Source organism: Vipera berus (assembly GCF_964194415.1).
Source record: "Vipera berus genome assembly, chromosome: 1".
NCBI classification, from domain to species: domain Eukaryota; kingdom Metazoa; phylum Chordata; class Lepidosauria; order Squamata; family Viperidae; genus Vipera; species Vipera berus.
Genome location: NC_138202.1, coordinates 256,656,298 through 256,681,151, shown reverse-complemented (window position 1 = coordinate 256,681,151; position 24,854 = coordinate 256,656,298). Strand labels below are relative to the sequence as shown.

The window sequence follows — 24,854 nt, the reverse complement described above, 5'->3', positions numbered from 1 at the left end:
CCTGTTCCGAAGCCATTGTGACTGTAAACATTAGGTAAACAACCAGTTATAAATCTAGGGCTACCTACATTGATTAGGAGTTGAGAATTAAAAGGATAATAAATTTCATCAATTTATGTTTTCATTTAATGTGCTTACTGCTTAACTGAAGAAACTAAATGCAGTTTACAGCTTTTGTTAAATATATCTGTTTTCAATATGAGATGAGAGTAATATCACTTGGATTAGTATTTTGCCTGAGATTCAAATAATATTTTGCACATTCAGATCACACAGCCCATTTATCAGCTTTGCACTAGTGAGAGAGTACTCCATGGGCATTTTCAGAATGTGGAAGAAAGTATGATTCTTTGAGAATGTCAAGGACATGTTCTGTACGTTTTGTAGCTTTAGTCTGCATTAAGATGGTGACAGCAGCAAGTAGTAACATGCCTTTTGCCATAATTCTGTTTCAAACACTGTTAAGCCATCATTATTGGTAGCTATCACCGTTTCTCCCAGTATCCAGAATATGCAAAAAAAAGTTACAATGTTTGCAATCCTGCATAAATTCTGAAGGGTTCCAAACCCCAGTGGGTTTTTGGTTTAGTTTATTTTAAAGAATGTTCTCTAACAAAATGATATTCAAGAGATGACTGGTGAATGTATCATCAAACTTACAAGCTAGAAAAAAGTAATAAATAGGACTGGTTTTTTTTGTTCTAGGTGATATTGGAAACTATTATTATGGCCAGGGACACCCAATGAAGCCTCACAGAATCCGTATGACACACAATTTATTGTTAAATTATGGCTTGTACAGAAAAATGGAAATCTATGTAAGTATGCATTTATTACTATCCCTTAAAAGTCAGTGATCAGTGAAAAGAATGTAGCCCTACAAGTAATAGGATGTACATCTGTAAATTTTAATCTCAGGGCAACTTTATACTTTATTGTGGATCTGTCCTGCCACAATGCTTCAGGTGAGCATTATAGGTAAAGTCCCATCTCAGCTACCCTGCACCCTCTCTGACAGGGAAAGAAAAGAGGCAACCCAAGATTGTTGGAACTGTGCTTGTAGAAGTTGTGCTATGTAGCAGCACACATTCTGGAGAGAGAGAGAGAAACGTTCACTGAGGGATGGGCTCCAGCATGAGTCCAAAAGCTTGGAAGACTAAACGTCTGGTCCAGGTGACCGACTCAGATTGGATCCTACAACATTATCCTGGGATGGACATGCCTTCGTTCGTGTAGAGATTCATTTAAAAGGCCCTCAAGAGCAGCTGTACTTGGACATTTTATACTTTTCTTGATGGGGGCAGGAGAGATGAAGGAGTACCACACTGAATGAGTCAAAATGGGGTTGGAAAAAGAACTCCCGGTATCACCTTGAAAAGGTAAAGGCATCCCATGCAAGGCAGAGATCATTGTTGGTTATACACTTCATGGAATGATTTTCTTTCTGCTGGAGAAAGTAAAATGATTTTTTCCCATGGACTTCCTGGCCTTGTTCTCTAAAACTTGATTTTAATTATTTGATGTATACTTGATGCAATGTATGTTTTCTTTTATGATCAAAAATATTTTGTATTTAATCTATACTTATTTCCTACTGTATTATAAAATACAGGTAGTCCTCGACTTATAGCAGTTTGTTTAATGAACGTCCAAGTTACAACAGCACTGAAAAAAGTGACTTTTGACCGTTTTTCACAGTTACAGCCATTCCAGCAACCCCATGATCATGTGATCAGAAATTAGATGCTCGGCAACTGATTCATAGTTATGACACTCGCAATATCCTACGGTCATGTGATCACCTTTTGCAACCCTCTGACAAGCAAAGGCAATGGGGAAGGCAGTTTCATTTAACAACCAGATTACTAACTGTTCAACTGCAGTGATTCACTTAACAACTGAGGCAAGAAAGATCATAATATGGGGCAAAACTCACTTAACAATTGTCCCTCTTAACAGCAGAAATTTTGGGCTCAGTTGTGGTTGTAAGGCAAGGACTACCTGTATATGATATACAGCAACTATTGTACCTATGTGGCAAGCTCAAAATTGAAATTATTAATCTACATTTTAGTGTCTCTGATGAAATATGTCTTTACTTAAAATACTGCTAGTTGTTTTCCTGTAGTACAGCCATGTCAATCTTGTTGCTTATTAGCGCCCCCACAAAGCTACGGCAGAAGAAATGACTAAATACCACAGCGATGAATACATCAAATTTCTTCGTTCAATAAGACCTGACAATATGTCTGAATACAGCAAACAAATGCAGAGATGTAAGTCTCCCATTGATTTTATACAAAAAATACCATAAGAAACGTTATGGCTTGCATGCAAGATCTAAGGATCACTTCTAAAGCAGTTATTTTTTCTTCAATATTACCTTATTGAATCTTACTTTATTTAAGGAAGAAATTTACAAAATATTATTTTATTACTTATTGAATTTTGGTGTGATCATTAGCATTTTCAATAGTTTATTTCTTTAATTGCCTGTTATATGGAGGATAATCAAAACTTTATTCAAACAAAATGCTCCTCAATTCCCATACTGTAGTTTAAGGACTGAACGTTATTCATTTGTTCCTTTCTGTTGGGATTCACAGCTTTTTCTCTGGTTAAAATGAGCTTTGAAGTAGTAGTAAACTTCTGTTGGAATAACCATATTGCTTCTAATCACAGTTAACATAGCAGAGGCAGAAAACAACTATTTCTTTTAATCATATAGTTATTTCCCTAACTCCTAACACCAGTATGAACAGGAAAGGATATAATAAATAAAGGGTAACAGTATGGGATTTGGCAGCATTGTTTTTGAATCTTTTTTAATGACAAAGTTTCAAATGCGTGAAACTAAACTCACTTAAAATTAAGATTTCACCTCTGCAGTTTAGGATTATTATATGCATTAGGGGAGGAAAGCTGCAGTTCTTTAATTTCCGACTGTGAATATTTTATTAAGTTTGTTAGAGCAAGATAACCAACAGGTGCAGCATATATGGTAGTGGAGTAAAATTGTGAAACAAAATTAACTTCTAAAGTAAACGGATACCAGTAATATGGAATATTAGTATTGTTTTTGTTTCTTAATGTCAAAAATTGTTAGCATAACAAACCTAAAAATATGTACATGTACCTTGAAACAGAACTTTAGATGATTAATGAGAGTTTCCTTTATTAGTTAATGTTGGGGAAGATTGCCCTGTGTTTGATGGACTGTTTGAGTTCTGTCAACTGTCAACAGGAGGCTCTGTAGGTAAGTTTATTCTCCTTAGTTCTTTTTCTTACTTAATGATTTTTCACATTTTTGTCAATTAAGCAGTAGTAACTGTTACTTTAGATATACTTTCATGTTCTACATTTGGTAGATTTTTAAATCTTCATTATGTATTTTATTGATATCTTTATAGACAGAAAAAAAATCACCCCCTTTAGTTTTACTTGGTTGCTTGTTTAGTTTGCGATTTTTTGTAGTGCTAAGCTACTAAAGTACCTTATTTCTTTTGCCTTCTGTGGGGAATTACATTGCTGAAGTTTGGCAGTTTGGCCAACATTTTATAGTGGCACAATGTTGCAAAACTTTGAGATCCATTAAATTAAACTTGAGTATCACTTTTAGTCCATGTGTTCACTTCTATTCGCAGTAAGGTATTTTCACACTAAACTTTTGACAAAAGTATAGGTAATGGAATGGTGCTTTTTTTGCTGGGTGAGAGAAAATTAATAGAAATGGAAAATAGGACAATAGAATAAATAAAAAGCACAAAGTGACATACTAAGTGTATTACAGGAGTCCTTGCTTATATCCATTTTTTTTCAGTAACTCTTTGAACTTACAATGGTGCTGAAAAACTGGACTTAAATCCACTCCTCAAACATACAACCATTGCAGTGCAGTCTTAGTCACTTGATAAAAATTCAGTTATGTCCACATTTATGACTAGCACTCTCAGCTAACCTTTCTCCCTATTAGTGTGACTGGCATGTTCTTCCTCTGCGGCAAAGAGATTTCATAGGGTGGCTGGCTGTGTGCTGGGGCAACTGTCCTCATTGTATCAATGAGACTTCATGCAATGGCAATGGGGCTTGAGGTAGCACTCTTTAGTAGAAATAGAGGCTCAGAGGCAATAGCAGCAAGCTGAGGCTGTTCTAGTATCATGTTTCTGAACAGTAACACTGCAGGACAGCCAAAATATAATAACTTTTTAATTTTTGTAACTTTATGTTTTATTCTTGCCCTGTACACCGCCCTGAGTCCTTCGGGAGAAGGGCGGTATAGAAATATTAATAAATAAATAAATAAATAAATAAATAAAAGGGCAGAGATAGTGGGGTGGGAGAGATTGACAGGTGGTGGGGAGTTGAAGAGGGTTGGAAGAAACAAGGCTCAGGGCTGAATGAAGTCAAATTGGGAATGGTTTGGCTCAAGTTGGATCCTTGCCTAATAGCCTGCATAGGATTCACTGAACTATCATTTCTAAGTGGGGCAGTCAAGTGATGTCTCATTTCTGACCTCATTGCTTAACAATGGAGTTACTGGCCTCAGTTGTGGTTGTTGAACCACAATCTGTATGTGGTTTGCAACACAGCAGCAGAAATGCTTAAAAAAACCTGTTGAAATTCAAACCAGAACAGAAATGTGTTAAGTGAAACTCTTATTTTTCTTGCTAGGTACTATGTATTGTCTTTTTAATTTCTGCAAAATATTTTTAACCACATTTTCTCATATATATTTTTTTAGCTGGAGCAGTAAAATTGAATAGACAGCAAACAGATATGGCTGTTAATTGGGCAGGAGGACTTCATCATGCTAAGAAATCAGAAGCATCTGGTTTCTGTTATGTCAATGATATTGTGCTTGCCATTCTTGAGTTATTGAAGTAAGTTCCTGGTACAGTTATATACATACCCAATAAATAAGTTGAAAATATGAGCATTGCATTAAAAGTAAGCATGTTGAGCAAAGAAATAGCAGAGTTAGGAAAGGGGTTTTTGGTAGTTTGAGTTCTCTAAATTAATTTAAAAATACTATGCTTTGCTCCAAAACTATCCTGACTGTAATCTTATAATTAGTGAAACAGAAAGAAGAGTTATAAGAAGCATTTATCTCCAAACATGTGATAGCTGTAGTATTTCACAGTAGATGATTCTTATTAATGCCTTTGTTGTCATGAATGTCTATTATGGGGTTAATCTAATTTCTTATAATAGTTCTATTATAATTTTAATATTTTAATAGCTAAATTTGTTTCAGATATTTCTTGATTGTCTGCAAAGTCAGTGTATCTGTGCACTTGATGTTATCATTTTCAATAATTTCTTGATGAATTCATATCACAAAAATTGGCTAAGTATTTGACTCATATAAAAATGCAAAATTATGTTATTGTAAGATTAAACTGTTACTTAATTCAAAATAGCTATTGTTCTTGTTTGCGGTTAGAAAATATAAGTAGAGAAAGTCCAGCTTCTTAAATCTAAAATTATGAATATTATCATAAGAAGTGGAAGGTACATGTTATCTATTAAACTATCAGCCTGTACTTAAATTCTTACCAAACTCTCATATGATCATAATCACAGATGTGTAGGTGTATATTTAAACAGTACTTTTTGGGAAACATCATAGCAACAGGGCTAAATTTTAAAGTCAAAGAACACTATAAAGCCCTAAATGGCTTGGGTCCGGGATATCTGAGGGAACACCTGCTGCCGGCATCAAGTTCCCTTCGTCCTGTGCGCTCCCACAGGGAGGGCCTTCTCAGGGTGCCGCCGGCAAAGGATTGCCAGCGGGCAACACCCAGGGGGAGGGCCTTCTCTGTGGGCGCGCCTGCCCTCTGGAACCAGTTACCCGTAGAGCTTAGGACTGCCCCTGATTTTCGTTCGTTCCGCCGGGACCTGAAGACCTGGCTCTTTGAGCTTTCTGGCCAGGACTGAGGATTTTTTAAAAAATTTTTTAACTTATTCTAATTGGGTTTTTAATCAGAGTTATAGGGGTTTTAGATTTTAATTAAGGAAAATTTAATCTATTTTAATTGTTATTAATTTTTGAATTGTAATGTTGTTTTAATTGCCTTGTGAACCGCCCTGGGTCCTACGGGAGAAGGGCGGTATATAAGTTTAATAAATAAAATAAATTTTATATATATATATATATATATATATATATATATATATTTTCGTAGATTCTCGCGGGTGTCTGTATGTGTAGGTCTAGAGTCTCGGGTTTCTTCCCGCGTTCCTTTCATCTTCAGTCGGAACACAGCCCCACCGGCAGTTAGAAGGAAAGGAACAGACAGACCACGCATTGCTCCTGAAAGCAGCAGGAGGAATACTCCGGCCTGATGATGACGGATGGGATTTCGTCGAAACGTCGCCACAACTTTCTGAAGATGAAAGGAACGCGGGAAGAAACCCGAGACTCTAGACCTACACATATATATATATATATATATATATATATATATATATATATATATGTATATATGTATTTATATATGTATATATGTATATATATGTATATATATATGTATATATGTATATATATGTATATATATATATGTATATATATATATGTGTATGTGTATATATATATATATATATATATATATATATATATATATATATATATATATATATATATATATATATATATATAGGGACGCGGTGGCTCAGTGGGTTAGGACGCTGAGCTTGTCGATCGGAAGGTCGGCAGTTTGGCGGGTCGAATCCCGAGTGCTGCGTAACAGAGTGAGCGCCTGTTACTCGTCCCAGCTTCTGCCAACCTAGCAGTTCGAAAGCACGTAAAAATGCAAGTAGAAAAATAGGGACCACTACAGTGGGAAGGTAACAGCGTTCCGTGCGCCTTTGGCGTCTAGTCATGCCGGCCACATGACCACGGAGATGTCCTCGGACAAGCGCTGGCTCTTCGGCTTTGAAACGGAGATGAGCACCGGCCCCTAGAGTCGGAAACGACTAGCATGCATGTGCGGGGGAAACTTTACCTTTACCTTATATATATATATATATATATATATATATATATATATATATATATATATATATATATATATATATATATATATATATAAATATAATAAAGGGAACACTTAACACAATGTACTGTATTTAATAGTAGGATGTCTTATTTTCTGTTCCCTTTATTTTTTTGAGCAGTGTATGTATGTATGGGAAGCATCATAGCAATAGGGCTAAATATACATACATACATACATTAAAACAAAAAATATAACTAGGAAAATTGAGATTCATGGAAGACCTAATTGCAGCAAGTAGATTGAAGATAAAGAAGAGGGGAAAAATTACAAACGGAAGTAAAAAAGCAAAAGGTCAAGAAATGGGGTATACATGGGCTTAATGTACGTTACCTTATTTTCACTATCAGTCTTAACCTTCTGCAAAATTCATGCCTTTAAAAATCAGTGTTTTGCTACCAAATATGTTGGTGGTGTGATTAGGAGGAAAAAGAGTGGTGTGTCTGCAAAAAAATATGGGACTACGTAATTTAGATTCATTAATTTTAAAAATAAACATTTGCAGAATATTTTAAAGTTGTATGGCTTGGGAAAATGATACAAGGAGGGTCAACAATTCTGGTAAGATTTATTATAGCTACATCCAGAAATAACATGGATATACCTTTCTATCATATGTAGCATTTTTCTCTATGCGGAATTCAAGAAAGTAGTGTCCACTTTAAGAATAAGAAAAAAATCAAATAATGAATTGATGTTAGAATGTAATGCTACATTTTGAATTACACCCACACCCACAAACACACACTATAGAATCTTGTGAAAGGATATATTTTTTTGTTTTTCTAACCACATTTTCCTTTGAAGAAGAGTAGTAAGATTTTGTTCTATTGCTTTACTATTTTTTTTTCTTTTATGCCCAGATATCATCAAAGAGTGCTTTATATTGATATTGATATCCATCATGGTGATGGTGTTGAAGAAGCTTTTTATACCACAGATCGAGTTATGACGGTATCATTCCATAAATATGGTGAATATTTCCCTGGAACAGGAGATTTAAGGGTGAGTTCAGTTATAAGCTTTAAGATAAGATTTTAGAAATGCTATTCTTAAGTCTCATTCTCATTCTCAAGTTAAATTAATTTTACTTTTTGTCCCTGTTTTCCATCAAGTTCATTTAAAATTGATTAGGATTTACATTAATATGATATCGGTCTGCATTAGTGTAAGTCCAGATGCTTATTTTTATACATTTCTGAGAGAGGTACTATACTGTAATGTTTTGAAAGTAATTGCATCATTAGATGTAGCATTGGAGGGTACTAACATTTTAAATAAAAGTAATTTTTGCAGTGATTAGAAAGTTCTTCCAACCTAATATCTAGACTCCATGTTCACTTGCAAGATAAATATCCAGAAAGCCTCAAAATGGCTAATCAAAACTAATAGACACTGATGCCAGTAATTATAATTGAACTATAGAAACAGTCATTGCTTCATTCACAAGGATTAGTATAATAGCAAACATAATATTTGTCATTAAAATAATATGCCTATATTTTGTTCCTATAAAACATGAATCAATATACTCACTGTGTTGTATAATGGGTAACATTGGAGATAATGCTACATTGTGCAACAGTCATTATAAAGGAACTATAGAAATTTGAGTTTATAGGCAAGGCAGTATATAGAAATAAACAAAGGTCTATTCTGATAACTCAGTCAAATCACAATTTAATTCATAATTATTTACGAATGTATCCGTAGTGAATGTTACTGTATCACTAGAAGCCATTAGACAGATTTGAGTCTAGGCCAATGCTTGGGTATTATTTTTATTTAGAATCATGCACTGAAAAACTGAATGCCTCCTTTAGAAGTGCATTGTTTTTTTAAAAAAAACTTTAAAAGAATAATGTAGAAATACATCACAAAAACTTAAGACATTGCATTAAATTATATTTTAAGCACTGTTTTGTTGAACAAACTACAGTGGTTTTGTTCTTATATAATGCTATACTATACTAATAATGTTGGGCCAACAGTGTTTTAAATAGTTAGACTTAGACCAGAGGTCTCCAGCCTTTTGGGCACCAGGGACTGGTTCTGTGGAGAAAGGTTTTTCTGTGGACTGGAGAGTGCGTGATTTTGTGTGCTACCTGCATTCCATGGATAGGGTTTTGCTTGTTTGTGCGGACCAGTTGCTGGCATGCCACGGCTCAGTACCGGTCCACGGACCGGGGGTTGGGGACCCCTGACTTAGACTAAGGAGACTTCAGTTCCAATCCCCATTTGATCAGAAAGCTGATTAGTTGACTTGAAAGGGCATTGGGGCAAACCCCGTGTATACAACCTTAAAAATCTTAGAAGAAAGTCAAAATATAAATGTAATAGACATGATAAATCTGGTTCTGATAAAGTTTTCTGAGTAGAATAACTAGCTATAATAATATATTTAGATGCATAATCTTGTTCCTCTAAACCTGACATGTCAAACTCACGACGTCACATGATGTCGCAGAACGTATCGGGATGATTTTGCCATTGCTGGCAATGGGGTGAGCGCAGCTTCCGCATGACACAGCCGGCCCGCAGGCCAGCAGTTTGACACCCCTGCTGTAAACTATAACAGTTAGGAAAACAGATAATTTATATTGCCTCAGAGTTTCTTGGTAGTTAATGAATAATATTTTTAAAAGCTTTGAAAAAATTTGGCATATTCTTATTTTGCCAATTTCAGATTGGCTGAATCTTTAGTATCATAAGGCTGTGTTCTGAGATTAGAGAAACCAGGTGATTTTTGATGTTATTAAATGTTAAGACTAATAATGGATTTGATGTTTACACTAATATCATTTTTTTCTTTTTAAAGGTAGAATTCCTTTCCTTTTACCTTTTTAATAGGAATTAAATTCAATAGTTTAATAACTGTAAGAAACTTTTTTCAATTTGTCTGACCACAAGATGGTACTATTGCTTCATGCTAAACACCAGTGATTTTGAGAAGAAATCACATAATTAAGAATATAGTACTATTGAATGCCTACCACAAAAAGGGTTAGTTGATAGTATGAAAAACCATTGAGAATTCTAACAAGATCTGAAAGGTCACAGCAAACATCAGCCACCAAAGCAGCCAATTTCATAGGTCCTGGCCTAAATCCAAAGGAACACGTCCAAATGATCTGTTTCCTCTAGGGGAGTCTGCTCCACTTTTTCAATAACCTACATAAAAAAATAGGAAAGTTTGGACGTGGGACAGTAATGCTTAAAACAAAAGCTTTTTGAGAAGTTGACCATTCTGAGTTTGCTCTGTTGTTTTTGCATTATTAGGCTTTCTACTGGAAATAAAGAGTAACTTGATTCTGGAGAATATGAATAGTAACTCATTGTTTATAGGAGTGTAGCTGTTAAAATTACTGAATGAAGGATTTAGAATTTATATAAAAATACAAAGGAATGAACATAAAAGAACATTATTTTTGTGTCTTAGTGAAATGTGGCACATTTCTTGTAGATAAAATAGCATGTGACTTTACGGATCTGACAGAGCAGACCCATGGCTTTACATCCTATTCCCAGGTAATTGGTTGTTTCATAAAATCTAAACTGCCTGTATATCTATATTTTATGCCATCCTCATTCCTGGTAAAAGACACTGTATTTTACCGTGTACAGTGACTCCAAATCATGCTTTGCTCAGATAAATTACATCCTAAATTTGCTTCTGGGTCTGATTCTTCTGTATTGTCACATGTCTATAGCCTGTTTCTCTGAACATATTTCTTTTGAACATTTTTGCACATATCAAATGTTTTATACTGTATGAAAAACCTCATGTAAAGTTTTGGTATAAATTGTATTTTTTATTTAATATTTCTCACATGCTACAATATAGAAGCAATATTTTTAAATCACTTGTAACGGTCAGTGTTGATCTGGAATGAAACGCAGCATATCTTTCTGTTTTCTCTCCTTGACTATTCGTGCTTTTCTTATAGGACATCGGAGCTGGAAAAGGCAAATACTATGCAGTTAACTTTCCAATGAGAGATGGAATAGATGATGAGTCTTATGGACAAATATTTAAACCAGTGAGTACATTCAAAACATCTTTTAAAATCGGTGTTGTAGCATTGAATAAAAGGTTTACCATCATTCCTGCTTTTTTATAGATTATATCTAAAGTGATGGAAATGTACCAACCTAGTGCAGTAGTATTGCAATGTGGGGCAGATTCACTCTCTGGCGATCGACTGGGATGTTTTAATCTTACGGTTAAAGGTAAGGGAACAAAGCATTACAGAAGCATCACGGCTGCATATTCTTGAAAACATTCGAAATTTTTGGTGGAAATGTTTTATGAGCTTTAATTGGCTGAAGAATTCAGCATTATGACTTACAATGGGTTTCCAATTCTAAACAAGCCCAAACCCTTTCATTTTAGCTGTATTTTGTAATGGTTATGTAGCAGTATATATATAACTGTTGAATTTCGGTGGGATAATTTCAAAGTATTTATTCATTCATGCTGAAGTAAAAATAGTAATTAAATAACTTAGGGTTAAATTGTGATGTGTATATGAAATTAATGGGTCCTCTAAGAAAATTTGTATCACCCACTAAAACTTCAAATGCCTATTATTGACATTTGTTCATGCATGCAGTTAAAGGAATAATTTTAAAAAGCTGTTCCATTTTAGCATTTTCAAATATAATACACTGATGTAGGTCTTGCTTCTCAAATGGCACATGAAGAAACAGATATACATAAACATGCAGAAGAATCTAAAACCCTTGTTTCCATAATCTTTAACTAGGCAAAATGGGGCAGCATAGGGCATCAGTTTTTGAACCACGTTATTTCAAATGGGCTAATTTATAGAATGCATTTGAAATCTAGGACACATGACTACAAGGGGAATGAAATTTAGGGAAGTTGTGACTGCTGCACAATATTCTGTGACAGTTACCTGCCTACTGGCCTTAGACTTGCAGTTTTTCTGACTTCCCCACTGGGAATGAGCTGAACCGGTGGCAGCACCGCATAAGCCTGAGCAAGACATGGCTGGAGCTGCAGGGCTGTCAGAGCTCAGTGGAAGCGCCAGGATCAGTGTCAGGCTCCAACTAGAGCTCGGCGCTGATCCTGGCGCTTCCGCTGAGCCCAGAAGAAGCACCGATCAGCTGGAATGTTGCAGCATCTCCAGGGTCTTGTGATTTACATTCCGATGCTTGGCAACTGATTCATATTTATGATGGTCACAGTGTCCCAGGGTCATGTGAAGTGACCAATACCTGCTGCAACCACTCAGCAGACAGGGGGAATAAAAACCAACCCCCCACCCCACCCCTGCTGCCAATCCTCAACAGAAATACTTAACAATGAACCTTGGACAGGAGGAAAAGTGCCGCCAGGTGGGCAGGCAGGTGTCTTACTTGGCTGTGGCTTGGGCACTTTTTTCAGTGCCATTGTAACTTCGGACAGTCACTGAGTGAACTGTTGTAAGTCGAGGACTACCTGTACTTCATCACTTTTTTCCTCTCTTTTTTTTTTTGTCATCAAGTTTTTGACACCTTGCTAGGCGACTGGTGGTACTCGGATGTTGCCATATCCTAAAAGTGGTACAATGGGTGAAAAAGTTGAAAAGCCCTAGTCTAATATACTACTAAGACTTTTGTGTCTATTTGGTTGTTTATAAACTTTGAGTAAAACAGTGCACGATAGGGCAACAGATTTTGGATCAACATATCTCGAATGGGCTAACATAGAGAATGAGTCTAAAATCCATGGCTCTCAAGAGATTGAAATTTGGCAAAGTTGTGGCCACTTTGTTACTGCTGTGTTGCTGTACTGCCTGTTCTGACACTCCCTACCAGCTTCCAAAAAGGAAAGTGTTGGGAAACCAACAGAAAGGTGGACATTGGGCCTGCTTCCATTGCTTTTTTTGTCATCTGTGAGCATTCTGTTTTTTGTTTTTTTTTAAGGAAAGGAAATATCTCATACAATGACCCGAATATTCCTGGATTTTCTAGCAGCCTTTCCTTAAATGTAACATGTTAATCTAAAGTTGCTGATGTTTAACAAGTTTTTCCATTAATGGAACATAGTTCTTACAGAATCATTCATTAGACTTAATTGTGGGCAGTTCTGTGCCTTTTCTTTTAAATCTGTAAAAATTTACATACAAGTAGCTCAATGCATTAATGCAAAATATCTTAAAACATTTTGGTTAATCATAATAGTATTGCTCAAGTTAATTTTGGATTATCTGTATTTTAAAACTGAAGTGATATATGCTTCACCCCACTTTATTTTTCTGTCATTTCAGATATGCTATGTTTAGTTATGAGTTTCCAATAAAGAAAACCCTTAATTGGTAATCTTCATATTAAATATGTGTGCCTTTTATAACTGCATATTTTCTTTTTAAATGTCCATAACTTCTGGCAGGTCATGCCAAATGTGTGGAAGTTGTAAAGACTTTCAACTTGCCTCTTTTGATGCTTGGAGGAGGTGGGTACACCATACGCAATGTTGCTCGATGTTGGACTTATGAGACTGCTGTTGCCTTAGACTGCGAAATTCCTAATGGTAAATATTATACTAAAAGTGCAGATTGCCTATTAATCTAAATTATAATTACTGTAAGTCACTTAGACTTTTCTCTGTCTTAACAAAATCCTGATTTTAGCAAGAATTTTGTACATTTCTGTATACAAACATTGTGATTTTGAGTGGCACCACCCAAAAGCCCTACGGTTCTAATTTCCTGCAAAAATTTTCAGACCCTATTCTAAACCTGCTTCTCCCTCTTGTGTTTTGGTTTCTTGGCTCCAAAACGTGGTTACATATTTGATTCTTGCTACACTCAACATTTTCATTTTACTTCGTGCTGTCCAGAAAGGACTGGCAAAGGATCCTTCAGAGTTACTGTCCCCATAACTTTCTATGTTCATCTCTTCCCTTGAGTCCTTCCTGAAAGTAACATACACTATTGTAGAATCCAAGCATCATTTCTGTAGCTAGTTATTACCTTCCAGGATCTTGTTCTCTTCTTGGGCTATGACCCTCAATTGGAGATACTGGCAAAAGCAATATTTACACTCCCAGTTCCTTTTATCTTCTAACTGAAGGCTTTGTAATCTCCAAAGATTTTTTTCAAGATCTCTTTTATCCATACCATTAATTCCCATATGAATCAAAAGGATGGTGGGTTTGGATAATGTTGGTGATGTTTTGTAGAGGGCAGTGAAGGACAAGAGGAAGAGCTGCTAATCAAGGCAAGGAGCAGATAAGAAGGGCTTGCGCCTGGGCCAAAAAACCATCTCAAACCAGCCCCTTCCTAATTTGCACATAGTTAAAAGTGCAGGAATTCATACTTGAAAGATTCTGTTACTATAGTTGTTACAATAAAAGTAGTCCTGACCTTTGTGGTGTTAACTTTTCAGCCTGGTCTGTCTTGTTGGGCTGACCTCTCTCTCTCCCATATTATGGAAAAAGCAGTGCTTCGCCTGCACCTTCCTTATTCTTCCATCTCTTCCAACTCCTGTTAATCTTTATTTGTTGTCTGTTTGCTCTCAGTGATCTCACTCTCTGGAAACATGCTTCAATTTTCAGTGTAATGTTTATACTGTACACTAAAATATACAGTGTAACTGTAACTTGTAATTGTTACAATTATAGGTTAAGGATGTTTTTTTGATGAAAGTGGGGGATGTTCTATCTTAAAGTAATATGTATTTATAATATATTCCCAAACAAAATGTCAATGTGCTTATTTCCCCCTTTGAATCCAGTGGATTTTGCAGTGTTTAAAAAGCATCCTTAGTATTTTGATATGTTTGTGTGAGCATATTATCATAAGACTTATCCTATTACAATGTATCCCTTTGTTGACTAAGAGAGACATTTTTTTGGTAACTATTACTTGCCTACTGAAATTTCTACTTGTGGTTGAATAATTATTAAAAAGTAAAAGTTCAACTGATTTTTCTTGAATGCAGCAGTTGATAAAACATACTTATTAAAAATAATTTTAATAATATTAAAAATAAATAAAACACATAAAACCCTGTATGTAAGTATATTCGTAAATTGTTTAACTTTAGACAGTGATTTAAATAAATTGTTTAGTCCTTTCAGCCAGTATATAGAAATGTCGATCCAGTTTTCTTGATAACATTTTCAGATGTGGTTGGCCAGTGCCTTCTTTCTCGGGGAATGACTGACTTGGTCACCTGGCTGAGTTCCATGCCTCAGTCAGAATTAACACTGCTATCCTCCCAGCTTTTCACTCCAGCACTTTTAACCGCTACATAAAAATTATTATGTGTGGTACTATGTATAAAACACTTATTTCAAATTTTTGAAGTAAATATTTTAATTAAATTATTTAAACAAGTCTTTTCAGGCGTGTACAATACAGATTCATTCTTTCAAGCTTTAGTAGTTCAAAAGAGATGTATGTTTGGAAGCACCTCTTTTGAAGAACTTTTATATCGTACCTTGTATTTGCACAGCTTTGAATACATATATTTCGTGTTTAAATCAATACATTCCAAAATTCTAGGTGTCAAACATTGAAACAAAAACACGACCAAAGAAAATCACTTCCTGTGACAATACAGACCCTATTTTTATTTTTATTTTATAGAATATAAGTATTCTGCATGTACATAACGTAACAATATTGGAATCAAACCATAATTTTGAACCATAATCTTTTACTTATATTTCTCCTAGAATAAATCATTGTATTTGTTATTTTGATAACTGAAAAAATTTTATAGTAATATTTTCAAATATACTAGTATGGATCTGTAAGACTGCTAATGGAATTCAGCAGTAAAAATAAAGTTATATCTTAATTTTGTTTTCACAGAATTGCCATATAATGATTACTTTGAGTACTTTGGACCAGATTTCAAACTGCATATAAGCCCATCAAACATGACAAATCAGAACACTCCAGAATATATGGAAAAGATTAAGTAAGTATTAATGTCCTATTTTTAATAAAGATAATAATGCTGTGAAAATTTGTAAATATTTTATTAAATAATCAGAAGGTAAAGAATGGGTTTGCTAATTACATCTGGGGTCTTAAATAGTGTAGAAAATGAAAACTGACAGTTTATCCATTTAGTAATTCAGAAGAAATTTAACTTCCTATTCTAAACTACCTATATTAATAGCATTTTTGCTTAAAAAGTAAACTGTGATAAGTCTCAGAAACCATTTTTATCATTAACGTTGGTAGCTTGCATATTGTTTTGAAAACTGGAATATGTTATCACTGTGAAGTTACAGTAACAATTTTTAGTAAGTTTACATTGAAAACAGGATAATTGTTCAATTGTATTAAAATTGTGTGAACACTAATGCAGGTATATTTGTGATTACAGAAGACCCATTTGTTACATTGGTCATGTTTTTTCTGTGAATTTCTGTTGGCCATAGTCCTATTGCCATATAACTTACTTTCCTATAAGTAGTTTCTTGTAACCAGGAAGTTAATATTCTTGATACTTAAGACAGAGACAAAGTTGTTTCATAGTAAACTGTTTCCTTTGCAGGCAGCGTTTATTTGAGAACTTGCGCATGCTGCCCCATGCTCCTGGTGTACAGATGCAAGCTATTCCAGAAGATGCTGTTCATGAAGACAGTGGTGATGAAGATGGTGAAGACCCAGACAAACGTATTTCTAGTAAGTAAATTTTATATGTAATCTAAGCAATTTGCCTTAAATGTTGGCTGTGACTTTTTGGATTTTGCTTCCAGTTTTTGAGGAGAAAATAATTAAACCACAATCCTTGTTACCCTAGTGCAGTTGCTTTTTTTTGAAGAAAAAGTCACCTTGCTTTTTTGTAATTGCTTGTGAATGGATATAAATAAATAACTGCTTTTTTAATTAGATGTCACAGCTTGGTTTAAATGCGTTCCCATAATTTTGTTTCTTTTTACAGTCATTTGTTCCATAGTTACCCCAAATCAGTGTTTGGTAGCACCTTTTAAGATCAATAAATCTTATTAAACGACATAAGCTTTATGAGTTGCAGCTGATTTCATCAAATGCATGGAGTGGCTTAACTGATATAAAATTTAAATAGGGATGGAGGGTGATTATGCAAATGAGGCTTCATGGGAGAACAGATTACAAGTACCTTATCAATTTATAATAGTAATGTATTAAAAATTCATTCAGTTTGTTCAAACCTTCTGAGATAGCCTGAACATAAAAACTATAACAGCACCACTGAGTATAAGGCAACTGAATTTATCTACATCAGTAGGTATCAGGTCACCATGCCTTTTTGTTGTTGTTAAATACTTTTGTCATTGCTGAACAGCCTTTATGTCATCAGGTAACATTTTGAAGAGATATGAAAGATCTTGGAATAATCTCTTTTTAACATTTCCATATTAATTCTAGTTCGTGCTTCTGATAAGAGGATAGCCTGTGATGAAGAATTTTCTGATTCTGAAGATGAAGGAGAAGGTGGACGCAGAAATGTTACAGATCATAAGAAAGGAGCAAAGAAGGCACGCTTAGAAGAAGACAAAAAAGAGGCAGAAGACAAAAAAGCAGGTAAGTCAGTGCTAAATTAAACACACTTTCCATTAAGCTAACTATACCAGATTCACTTTGGCATATAATTATAGCCCCTTTCAATTGTTCAACTGAATAAATAAATGCTAGACAATTGGACTAGGCATAGAGCCACATTATCCATTCTCTTAAACCACCACACATTCAGATAGAGTTATGCTCATATTTGCAAGAATAAGAATATGGTCTTGGATCCTGTTTTACCTGCTTCCTGGAAAGTTGTCCCATGTGCAAAGCTGTGCAAAATTAAAATGAATACAAAATAACTATCCTTCAGGCCCCTAGTCATGTGTGGAGCTCAAAAAAACAACAAAAAATAACCATGGGATTACAGAACTTAATTGTCTCTTCCCTTTGAAATCCTCCATTGTTCATCTGATTGAACGAAGAAAACTTTTTATGATAATATCCAGCTAAGCTCACATACTTTATGACTTCAACCAAAGTAACTGCAGTGCTGTCTTCCTGGGTCAAGAGTAGGGATGCAAAAATACATAAGTTTTGCTTAGGTTACAAAAATTTTGCAATGCTGTAAATAGTACATATTAAGGTGAACTGCCATATTTTCTAGATTATCCCCAATGCATATAATTTGATTGTGAAATTGATAGCTAATTTCAGAGGTGCAGTTTCATTTTTTATGTGAGCTGTAATCATATTTATTTACCTGGGAGTTCTGTTAAACTGAATGAAGATTATTTCTTCATCACATAACTGTTTATACTGTTTATACAGATTGCTGCTTTTTATTTCTAGAAATTAAAGAAGAAGACAAATCTAAAGATAACAGTACTGAGAAAGTAGATACCAAAGGGTAAGTATATTCCATCTGAAAATTCTATGTCTGCTTTTAAAATGTTATTGAAATGTTAATTATCTACTTGCTACTCCTTATAAATGACAATAATTCTGTATTGGTAACAATTACATTTGTTTATAGTGTATGCTTGAATGGGTGAGGCCTTGTGTTTGACATGTCTGCTCTAAAGAAAGACTCTAAAAGACTTTTAGAGTCTTTTCCTGGTTTGCATAGCATCCACCTCTCTCCCTCTATCTTTCTGCTAGCATCCAGGGGGCATATATTTATTTATTTAGATTTATATACCGCCCTTTCCCGAAGGACTCAGGGCGGTTTACAGGGTATTTAAAAGAAAATCCAAACAAAAGTTAAAACAATTAAAAAAGATTAAATGAAACCCTGAGAGAAAATAAAAACCCCAGTTAAAATTAAAAATTAAAAATTCTCAGCCTGGGCCAGAGAGCTCGAAGAGTCAGGTCTTCAGGTCCCGGCGGAATGAACAGAGGTCGGGGGCAGTCCTAAGCTCCGCGGGCAGCTGGTTCCAAAGGGCAGGCGCGCCCACTGAGAAGGCCCTATCCCTGGGTGTTACCCGCCGGCAATCTTTAACCGGCGGCATCCTAAGAAGACCCTCCCTGTGGGAGCGCGCTGGACAAAGGGAGCTTGATGCTGGCAGCAGGTGTTCCCTCAGATATCCCGGACCCTCACCATTTAGGGCTTTATAGGTCATCACTAGCACCTTGAATCTCACCCGAAGGGCAACCGGAAGCCAATGCAGCTCGCGGAGTAGAGGTGTTACATGGGAGTATCGGGGGACCCCCATCACGACTCGCGCAGCCGCATTCTGCACCAGCTGAAGCCTCCGGGTGGTCCTCAAGGGCAGCCCCATGTAGAGAGCGTTGCAGTAGTCTAAACGGGAGGTCACGAGCGCATGAGTGACTGCGTAGGGCATCTCGGTCCAGGTAGGGTCGCAACTGGCGCACCAGGCGAACCTGGGCAAAAGCCCCCCTGGTCACGGCTCCTATATGATCTTCAAAATTGAGCCATGAATCCAGGAGGACGCCCAAGTTGCGAGCCCTATCAACGGGGGGTAACACCCCCCATCTTTAGAGATGGAATAGTCTGGTTGACCCGAGATGCCGGGATGCACAGCCACTCAGTCTTGGCAGGATTGAGACGAAGCCTGTTTCTCCCCATCCAGACCCGGACCGCTTCCAGGCAACGGGCCATCACGGCGAGGGCATTGCTGGGTTGGTTCGGGGTGGAGAAAAAAAGTTGGGTATCATCAGCGTACTGATGATACCCCACCCCAAAACCACGAATGATCTCGCCCAGCGGCTTCATATAGATGTTGAACAGGAGGGGCGAGAGAACCGACCCCTGAAGAACTCCACAAACGAGAGGCCTCGGGGCAGACCTCTGCCCTCCCGTCAACACCGACTGCGAGCGGCCCAGGAGATAGGAGGAGAACCACCACAAAACGGTGCCTCCCACTCCCAACCCCCTGAGACGCCGCAGTAGGATACCATGGTCGATGGTATCGAAAGCCGTTGAGAGATCTAATAGGACTAGGACAGAGGAACAACCCCTGTCCCGAGCCCACCAGAGATCATTCACCAGCGTGACCAATGCTAAAGGTGAAATAGATGCCAAGCTTAAAGCACCCACATTGCCCTATAAAAGTTCTCCAAAATCAAAAAATGAGCCCAGCTTTCAGCCTAAGCTATTTGTGGAGCTCTTGAAAGCACAAAAAGGAGGTTTATAGCCTGCATTCAGATTCTGGACTGCACTTTTTGCATAATGTGAACACAATATTAACACGTGACCTACACTAATAATTCTTTTCTTTCTGCCCCCCCAGCACAAAATCAGAACAGCTAAGCAATCCTTGAACACAAAGCCTTGCAGTCTGTCAGTCAAAGGACCCAATACTATAATGGGAAAAAAAATATTAAGAGAAGTTTTTCGTACTGGAAGAGACATTTTATTTTCATTTAGTAGAATTTGGCATGGAGCATATTTATTTTCAAACAACTGTGTTTTGATTTTTGGCAACTTGTATTGTGAATTCCCCAATTATGATACAAAATTTGTTCCTTCCACCAGGATTTATGTAATACTATTTAAAATGGATGTGAGTTAAGATGTAGTTAAACGTCTAAACTTATCTATTAAAATTTCCCTTTTCCCGGATTGATTTTATCCCCTTTTTGTAATTATATCTTTATTAAAAAACAAACAAACTGTACTTGGCTGATTTGTCTATTATTACCTAGTATATACAAATGTATATATCACACTACTGTTGTGAAAAAAAACTGATTAATCTTGAAATTGAGTTGAGTTTGGTGAAAAATATTTTTGGTTATGCCCCGGCTTTAAAATAATTGCAATTGTGCACTTAGGTCCAAAGATGTATGAATACACAGTAATTCATGGAACTCTTTTTATCTATTTTCTGGTAGCAACATGGGAAAGGGTTTTTTGTTTGTTTGTTTTCTATTTCCCTAAATCAATGAGTCTTTGCTTATGTGGAAGAATACACAATACAGCTGTAGACCAATATCTTTCTGCTGACGATCTTGTGGGGGGGGGAGTGGCAAATCAGGTGAGCATTCCAGATATAACAACATCTAAATATGGCCTGCGCCATGGTCCTTTTACAAACCAGAAGTAGCATCTTTATTGATAGGATTGTTTGAGGCATAGTTGAAATAACTGACATCTTATTTCTGCACAAAAACAATAGTTGATAAAATCACAATGAAATCCATTGTTCTGGTTCCTCTTCCAAATCCAGCAAAACATGAGCTAAAAACAGTTACTTTAGCAATTGGTTTAACTGTAGGTTATTTGTTTGTTCATTTAAAACTGATTTCAGTAAGGAGAAAGTATAACAAATCCTCATTTTAACACATCACTGGGAGAATAGATTGCTATTTCTGAATGTCTGTTATATTCAGAAATATATCATTCACACATTATAGAGCATTTGCTTCCTGACCCCAACTACATCATCTTTGCAATACACATTTTGATGTCCCACGTGCCAATGAATTAATTTAAAATTAAGATAAATGTAATTGCCTCATCCAGACTATTTCAGATGCAACAGAAATCCTTGTTTGGGGGAAACCCAGGTGGAACTTCAGTTTGTTGCATCTGAAATCCACTAAATTGATTAAATCATTAAATCAAGGCTTCATTGTGTTGCCGAAAGAAAAGAAATGACTACATAAAGATGATGTAGAGAAGAATTTATTTGAACTCAATGTGTCATCCAAAGCAATTTTTGGAGACCCTTTTGATTGTAGAGGCACTGTTATGAGTCTCTGTGAGGCACAGGAATAATATAATTTGCCTCAAAAATAAAGTTTACATTGCCTTGATAGCTTCTTAGAGCACTTTCAATAGGTTAAACTTCTGTTTATTGCTGTCATTCGTATCTAAAGCCAATCCTAATAGCTTGGAAATTCTCAAAATCCAGTTTCCAACAAGTTTGGATGGGAAGTGGGTCAGAAATATATTCCTTTCCTTTTGACCAGCGATTTAGATATAGCAAATGTTGATTTATATGGATTCACAATTTACTATTAATTTTTGCAGCCAATCATTTTCTAGCAACCAGCCTTCAAAATCTAACCAGACTCTTCCAACAACGTGTAAATCAGTGCAGATGCCAATTGCATCAGCAATTAGAATTTTTAAAAAATGGGATTATCGATCTTTCTTTGGCTAACTTCAGTCTTTTCGTGACAGCTTCTTCCTGAAGACAGGCACTTGTGGTTAAGCATATTAATACACAATTTGTACAGAATTTCACAGACAGATGTCAAGTGTTTTTATATATTTATTTTTAAAATGAATACTGAAGCATTTTCTATAACTTGCATGATAAGAGTTTTATATTTAAACAGATCCAAAGACTAATGTAGTTGTTGATGTTGTTAAGTATCCCTCTAATATTTGGTAATATTTAAATTTCTGTTTATGGGAAATTCTTTGCATCAGTCTGTCCAACCTCATTGGCACATACTCCAGCACAGATGGTGCAAAAATATACAGTGGCCAATATTAACATTTGGCTGTTCACCATCTTCAGGAGTTTTTGGCTACAGTATTGATATTCTGGGTTGTAAATAATGCATTAACACAGAATATATCCTGTGAATGCCAAGAACAGGACATCCGAGTTGGCAACGGGCAGACAGAAATGAGTGTCATTGAATAGCTTTCATTGATGTTCAATGCCAATATTTTCTTCCTGATTAAATTGCTAGGACTAGCACACAAATGAGCTACGCTGCAGGCAAATATTCATTTATCTTGTCAGCTTTGACCAAGTAGCATCAAACTCCAAGCAAACAAGCAATTTTATCTGCAAAGAAACTTGCAAAAGTGTCATTGTATTTTTTGGACAGTTCTTCCATATCTTTACCCAGGAAAGTATGGATATAGAGAAGTTCTATAAGGTTCTACATTCAGGCAAGAAAAAAACATGCACAGGTATAGCATGTGGGGGGGGGGGGGTACCTGCTTCAATAGTACCAACTGAGCAAGATCTTGGAGTCCTAGTGGACAATTAAATATGAGCCAGCAGTGTCCTAGAGCTGCCAAAAAAGCCAATGCAGTCCTAGGCTGCATTATCAAGAGGGATTGAATCAAGATCACATGAAGTAGTACCGCTTTATAATGCCTTGTTAAGAACACACTTGGAATACATCCAGTTTTGGCCACCATAATGTAAAAAAGATGTTGAGACTCTAGAAAGAGCACAGAGAAGAGCAATAAAGATGATTAGGGGACTGGAGGCTAAAACATAAGGAACAGTTGCTGGAATTGGGTATGTCTAGTGAAAAGAAGGACAAGGGGTCACATAATAGCAGTGTTCCAGTATCTAAAGGGTTGCCACAAAGAAGAGTCAACCTATTTTTCAAGCATCTGACAGAACAATTTCCTGACAGAACAATCAGTGGAACAACTTGCCTTCAGAGGTTGTGGGTGCTCCAACACTGGAATTTTTAAGAAGAGACTGGACAGCCATTTGTCTGAAATGGTATAGAGTTTCCTGCCTGAGCAGGGGGGTTGGACTAGATGACCTCCAAGCTCCCTTCCAACTCTTGGTCTCTTATTCTGTAAGTATAGAGATAGCTTTGAAGTACATATCAATAGCCATCAGTTACTCGTCCCAGCTTCTGCCAACCTAGCAGTTCGAAAGCACGTAAAAATGCAAGTAGAAAAATAGGGACCACTACGGTGGGAAGGTAACAGCGTTCCATGCACCTTTGGCATCTAGTCATGCCGGCCACATGACCATGGAGACGTCCTCGGACAAGTGCTGGCTCTTCGGCTTTGAAACAGAAATGAGCACCGGCCCCTAGAGTCAGAAACGACTAGCACGCATGTGCGGGGAAACCTTTACCTTTACCTTTTAACACAGCTTAGCCATGAATGGAAGCAGTAAGTGAGGAGGAAAATGCCCTTCCTTGATTCTGAGAGTGTTTCGGTTTCTGAGAGTTTCAGTAAGTGTAGAGAAATAAATGTTTCACTATCATTATCACCAAGGAACGCTGTCAGATATGATTATACAATTTTGTTTTGATGCATTTTGGCTTTGTTTTTTGCTACCATTGCTCTAGGTATCTTTTCATTATCACTTTCTACAACTTCTCAGAAAAACCAGTGACTCCCAAGATCTGAGGTCCCAGAGAGGCCACCTGGGGATAATCTTGTCTAACACTAATTACCTTTAGAATTTAGTACCATGTTCAGATTCACTCTCCTCTAAATTCCAGAGATCAAGCAAGGTGTTTAATTCAAAATAATATAACATTTATCTTTACAGCAGCTATACGAGCAGCAGTAGGGGAGCTTTAATGTATGGTGCAGATATAATTTGTGGACTCATCTTTTGATCCTTTATTTATACAAGGTAAACATATATAATCAGTGGTGGGATTCAGCTAGTTTGCTCCACTTTGGCAGAACCGGTAGCTAATTTTTTTGTTGCCCAGGCCCAGAATGAACTTCCGGAAGCGGCATCCACACAGAGAACCGGTTGTTCATATATTTGAATCCCACCACTGTATATAATTTTTATTTTATTTTTAATTCCATTTATATCCCGCCCTTCTCCGAAGACTCAGGGCGGCTTACAAGCTTAGCAGTAGCCTTCATTCTATGTATATGCCTGCTTATTAGGGCTTTCACACACACCCCCAAGCGGCATTATTACAAAGTCAGCTTAATTGCCCCCAACAATCTGGGTCCTCATTTTACCTACCTCGGAAGGATGGAAGGCTGAGTCAACCTTGAGCCTGGTGGGATGCGAACCTGCACTAATTGCAGGCAGCTGGTGTTACTTAAGGACGCATTAGCCCACTGCTCCACCAAGGATTCTAATGATATTTATTCTAAAGGAAATAATATTATAATTGTTTTAAAAAT

At 36.4% G+C, this 24,854-nt stretch overlaps 1 protein-coding gene across 1 annotated transcript in view; it reads left to right on the top strand.

Moving 5' to 3' along the window:
• Positions 1 to 20,655, top strand: part of HDAC2 (histone deacetylase 2) — a 29,343-nt gene extending 8,688 nt beyond the window's left edge. The window contains exons 2-14 of the mRNA XM_081313104.1: positions 706 to 818; positions 2,159 to 2,276; positions 3,182 to 3,256; positions 4,742 to 4,880; positions 7,919 to 8,060; positions 11,003 to 11,095; positions 11,177 to 11,285; positions 13,453 to 13,593; positions 15,884 to 15,992; positions 16,578 to 16,708; positions 17,435 to 17,590; positions 18,368 to 18,425; positions 20,269 to 20,655. Coding sequence (XP_081169230.1) covers positions 706 to 818; positions 2,159 to 2,276; positions 3,182 to 3,256; positions 4,742 to 4,880; positions 7,919 to 8,060; positions 11,003 to 11,095; positions 11,177 to 11,285; positions 13,453 to 13,593; positions 15,884 to 15,992; positions 16,578 to 16,708; positions 17,435 to 17,590; positions 18,368 to 18,425; positions 20,269 to 20,299 — 1,415 coding nt within the window. The 3' untranslated portion in view covers positions 20,300 to 20,655. The remainder of the gene's footprint in view (positions 1 to 705; positions 819 to 2,158; positions 2,277 to 3,181; positions 3,257 to 4,741; positions 4,881 to 7,918; positions 8,061 to 11,002; positions 11,096 to 11,176; positions 11,286 to 13,452; positions 13,594 to 15,883; positions 15,993 to 16,577; positions 16,709 to 17,434; positions 17,591 to 18,367; positions 18,426 to 20,268) is intronic.
• Positions 20,656 to 24,854: the final 4,199 nt, after the last annotated feature.